Source organism: Mizuhopecten yessoensis, unplaced genomic scaffold (genome assembly GCF_002113885.1).
Source record: "Mizuhopecten yessoensis strain PY_sf001 unplaced genomic scaffold, ASM211388v2 scaffold5503, whole genome shotgun sequence".
NCBI classification, from domain to species: domain Eukaryota; kingdom Metazoa; phylum Mollusca; class Bivalvia; order Pectinida; family Pectinidae; genus Mizuhopecten; species Mizuhopecten yessoensis.
The window spans coordinates 325,598-331,036 of NW_018406081.1; the positions used below are offsets into that span (position 1 = coordinate 325,598).

General features: G+C 39.5%; 1 protein-coding gene across 2 annotated transcripts in view; it reads right to left on the reverse strand.

Moving 5' to 3' along the window:
* Positions 1-5,439, reverse strand: part of LOC110450754 — a 105,627-nt gene that overhangs the window by 52,179 nt on the left and 48,009 nt on the right. For both annotated transcript variants that reach the window (XM_021498442.1, XM_021498443.1), the window contains 2 exons: positions 3,913-3,999; positions 724-966 (listed from right to left, as the gene is read on the reverse strand). In XM_021498442.1, the coding sequence (XP_021354117.1) occupies positions 724-966; positions 3,913-3,999 (330 nt within the window). The remainder of the gene's footprint in view (positions 1-723; positions 967-3,912; positions 4,000-5,439) is intronic.

Below are 5,439 nucleotides of genomic sequence, written 5' to 3' on the forward strand. Positions count from 1 at the left end.
TTCCAGTGAGTTTATATGAAGGACACAGCATTCCAGTGAGTTTATATGAAGGACACAGCATTCCAGTGAGTTTATATGAAGGACACAGCTTCCAGTGAGTTTATATGAAGGACACAGCATTCCAGTGAGTTTATATGAAGGAAACAGCTTCCAGTGAGTTAATATGAAGGACACAGCAAATAGCATTCCAGTGAATTAATATTAGGAAACAGCTTCCAGTGAGTTAATATTAGGAAACAGCTTTCAGTGAGTTAATATGAAGGAAACAGCTTCCAGTGAGTTAATAATAAGGAAACAGCATTCCAGTGAGTTAATATGAAGGAAATAGCTTCCAGTGAGTTAATATGAAGGAAACAGCATCCCTGTGAGTTAATATGAAGGAAACAGCTTCCAGTGAGTTAATATGAAGGACACAGCAAATAGCATTCCAGTGAATTAATATTAGGAAACAGCTTCCAGTGAGTTAATATTAGGAAACAGCTTTCAGTGAGTTAATATGAAGGAAACAGCTTCCAGTGTGTTAATATGAAGGAAACAGCATCCCTGTGAGTTAATATGAAGGAAATAGCATTCCAGTGAGTTTATATGAAGGAAACAGTGTGCCAATGAGTTTTTGTAAAACTCACAGTATTATAGTGAGTGAATGTGAGTGAATATGAATGACCCAGCCTTGTGAAATACACAACACACCAGACTGATCTTTGTGATGCTTTCGACCTCTACCTTAGGGTCCTTTTCTGGTGGAAGAAGTGAGACCCTCCGTTGCTGAGAGTAGAACTCACGTTCTTCCCCACTTTCGTCACTTTCATAACCTTGACTTCTCTTCTTTGTCCGCTTCTTCTTGACCACCTTACTGCGGTTTTGCATGCAGGGCATAAGTTGGACTTCTTTTTCTACGGTTACTTCATCTTCTTCGTCCTCTTGGGAGTCCGACTCCATGGTCTCCAAACGGTATCTACGGGCGATCTGATTTAAGACCATGTGTAATGCTTCATATCAACTTCGAAATTTAAATATTTCATTATTTGTATTTCTTCTCAACTTTGCAATTGAGATAAATAACAGCATTTCTTTTCAACTTCCAATCAGAATTTGAATGTTCTTTTCCTATATATACATGCAGTATTTCTTTTCAATTTCCATTTTTCAATGGTGTTATTTCTTCTTTACTTCTATCCAAAAACAGTCAAGGGGTTCATACAAGAATTTTACTATGAAATTCAAGGCTCTCTTAAGGCATGAGGTTTCTTTTTCAGTAAAATTAAGGCCTAAAATCTCTCACCATTTGCAAATTCCCAAAATACATAGATTTGGATGTGTAGCCTGGATGTCTCTAAACTCATCACATATACACCAAACAAACCCAAAACCTAACACAGCTCAGAATTCCTAAAATCAAGAAATTTACTTGAAAAAAATATTTCATTTTTAGTTTGATTTTCTGTATTCGTTTTTATGAATACATAAACATCACAAAACCACCAAAATTTATGTACAACATTTTAAGACATTTTTGTTAAATCTAGGGGCTTTTAAGGCTTTTTCATCAATCTTGGGTTTTTTGAGGCCAATTAAATCCTTTGATATTTGAGGCTAAGTTTTAAAGGTCTGTGTGTACCCTGAGTCACCTATCAACAACCTCATTCCATTGCTATCCACACCTTTTCTCCTCATCCTTAGTCACCTCCTATATACCAGTTTGTACCCTTCTAACACCATCTCCCTACTCACCTCCTCTTTACCAGTTTGTACCCTTCTAACACAATCTCCCTACTCACCTCCTCTATACGAGTCTGTACCCTTCTAACACCCTCTCCCTACTCACCTCCTATATACCAGTGTATACCCTTCTAACACCATCTACCTACTCACCTCCTATATCCCAGTTTGTACCCTTCTAACACAATCTCCCTACTCACCTCCTCTATACGAGTCTGTACCCTTCTAACACCATCCCCCTACTCACCTCCTCTATCCCAGTGTGTACCCTTCTACCCCCATCTCCCTACTCACCTCCTCTATACCAGTCTGTACCCTTCTAACACGCTCCCCATACTCACCTCCTCTATACCAGTTTGTACCCTTCTAACACCATCCCCCTACTCACCTCCTCTATACCAGACTTTACCCTTCTAACACCATCTCCCTATTCACCTCCTATGTACCAGTTTGTACCCTTCTAACACCACCCCCATACTCACCTCCTCTATACCAGTTTGCCCCCTTCGAACACCATCCCCCTACTCACCTCCTATATACCAGTGTGTACCCTTCTAACACGCTCCCCATACTCACATCCTCTATACCAGTTTGTAACCTTCTAACACCATCTCCCTACTCACCTCCTCTATTCCAGTCTGTCCCCTTCTAACCCCACCTCACTACTCCCCTCCTCTTTACCAGTTTGTACCCTTCTAACCCCATCCCCCTACTCACCTCCTCTATACCAGTTTGTACCCTTCTAACACCATCACCCTTCTCACCTCCTTTATACCAGTCTGTACCCTTCTAACACCATCTCACTACTCCCCTCCTCTTTACCAGTTTGTACCCTTCTAACACCATCCCCCTACTCACCTCCTCTATACCAGTTTGTACCCTTCTAACCCCATCCCCCTACTCACCTCCTCTATACCAGTCTGTACCCTTCTAACACGCTCCCCATACTCACCTCCTCTATACCAGTTTGTACCCTTCTAACCCCATCCCCCTACTCACCTCCTCTATACCAGTGTGTACCCTTCTAACACCATCTCCCTCCTCACCTCCTTTATAACAGTTTGTACCCTTCTAACACCATCTCCCTACTCACCTCCTTTATAACAGTTTGTACCCTTCTAACACCATCTCCCTACTCACCTTCTTTATACCAGTTTGTACCCTTCTAACACAATCTCCCTACTCACCTCCTCTATACCAGTTTTTACCCTTCTAACACCATCTCCCTACTCACCTCCTCTATACCAGTTTGTACCCTTCTAACACCATCTCCCTACTCACCTCCTTTATACCAGCTTGTACCCTATTAACACCATCTCCCTACTCACCTCCTCTATACCAGTTTGTACCCTTCTAACACCATCTTACTACTCACCTCCTTTATAATAATAATAATAATAATATACAGCATTTATATAGCGCCCTATATAATTTGTAAAATAACTCTAAGGCGCTTTACAACATATGGATAATAGTAATGGTTATAATTGTGAAAACAAACAACAAAGGCTTGCAATCACTTGCATACATTTAACAAGCAATGTGCACATAATTGAACAAATAAAAGGGTGGTATTTACATGACGTCTTTGCAAAGATTCTAAAATGCAGACGTGAAGAGGTAAGTTTTTATGTCCCTCTTGAACTTGACCAGGGTATTCGACTTCCTAATAGCAGATGATAAGATATTCCACAACGTAGCCGAAACCCTCCAAAAGCATCTGTTTCCGTAGGTCACAGTACGAGATTTTATACCAGTCTGTACCCTTCTAACACCATCTCCCTACTCACTTCCTTTATACCAGTTTGTACCTTTCTAACACCATCTCCCTACTCACCTCCTTTATACCAGTTTGTACCCTTCTAAAACCATCTCCCTACTCACCTCCTATGTACCAGTTTGTACCCTTCTAACACCATCTGCCTACTCACCTCCTTTATACCAGTCTGTACCCTTCTAACACCATCTCACTACTCACCTCCTATGTACCAGTTTGTACCCTTCTAAAACCATCTCCCTACTTACCTCCTCTATACCAGTTTGTACCCTTCTAACACCATCTCCCTACTCACCTCCTTTATACCAGTTTGTACCCTTCTAACACCATCTCCCTACTCACCTCCTTTATACCAGTGTGTACCCTTCTAACACCATCTCGCTACTCACCATCGATCGGTTTTATTAGTACATTACCTCAAAGATGTCCAAGGTTGAGTTATCCTTCTCCACAGGTCTTCCGCCCCATCCCGACGGCATGTGGCGTGGGTCGGGCTCAGGCACCTGTCAGGAACACAGCAACCATACAGTTAAATAAAAAAATCTCCTAATGGTTATCTATTTCTGATTACTGCAATTTTTTTTGTATTTCACGTGTTGTCGGGAATTTTTGCTATTTAAGTGGTGAATACAAGTCTGCTTATAAATATGTTTCCAGTGGGTTTGTTTCATTTCTGAGAATACTTTTTGGGGTTTTCATGTTACCATCATGAAATAAAAAAAACATTAAGTACAAGTCGAGATTTCTGTGTAAATCCAAAAAGTATCAGACCAAAAAATAATAATAAGATTTGCAACATAAACACATCCAGAAAGTGAGAATTATTAATATCGAAATCCAGATTGATATAAAATTGTGTTGTAACAACTTGGCCCCTTTTGCGAATCTGCCCAGTTCAACCAGTTTGTCTGTTTATAAATGTAACATTTTCAGGTATAAATCCTGATGGACCTGCAATTGTTTATGCAGGCCTTGCAAGGCTTTGACAAGGCTTGTCTGAAAGCAGCATCAGATTACTAGGTCCGACCTTATTTCATAAATAACAACTTTGGTCCAACCAGTTCAACCGTTTGGATCGCGATAAACGAATGCAGCCCTTAATTGTATTGTGAAACCTTGAATTGTGTTAATGCAATTGAATTGCAATGTGACATGTTAAATTCTATGTAGATCCTTACAACTAGTGCCACAATAAAGACACTGTAGCTTAATAACCTTGAACGATGTACAAGACACTGTAGCTTAATAACCTTGAATGATGTACAAGACACTGTAGCTTAATAACCTTGAATGATGTACAAGACACTGTAGCTTAATAACCTTGAATGATGTACAAGACACTGTAGCTTAATAACCTTGAATGATGTACAAGACACTGTAGCTTAATAACCTTGAATGATGTACAAGACACTGTAGCTTAATAACCTTGAATGATGTACAAGACACTGTAGCTTAATAACCTTGAATGATGTACAAGACACTGTAGCTTAATAACCTTGAATGATGTACAAGACACTGTAGCTTAATAACCTTGAATGATGTACAAGACACTGTAGCTTAATAACCTTGAATGATGTACAAGACACTGTAGCTTAATAACCTTGAATGATGTACAAGACACTGTAGCTTAATAACCTTGAATGATGTACAAGACACTGTAGCTTAATAACCTTGAATGATGTACAAGACACTGTAGCTTAATAACCTTGAATGATGTACAAGACACTGTAGCTTAATAACCTTGAATGATGTACAAGACACTGTAGCTTAATAACCTTGAATGATGTACAAGACACTGTAGCTTAATAACCTTGAATGATGTACAAGACACTGTAGCTTAATAACCTTGAATGATGTACAAGACACTGTAGCTTAATAACCTTGAATGATGTACAAGACACTGTAGCTTAATAACCTTGAATGATGTACAAGACACTGTAGCT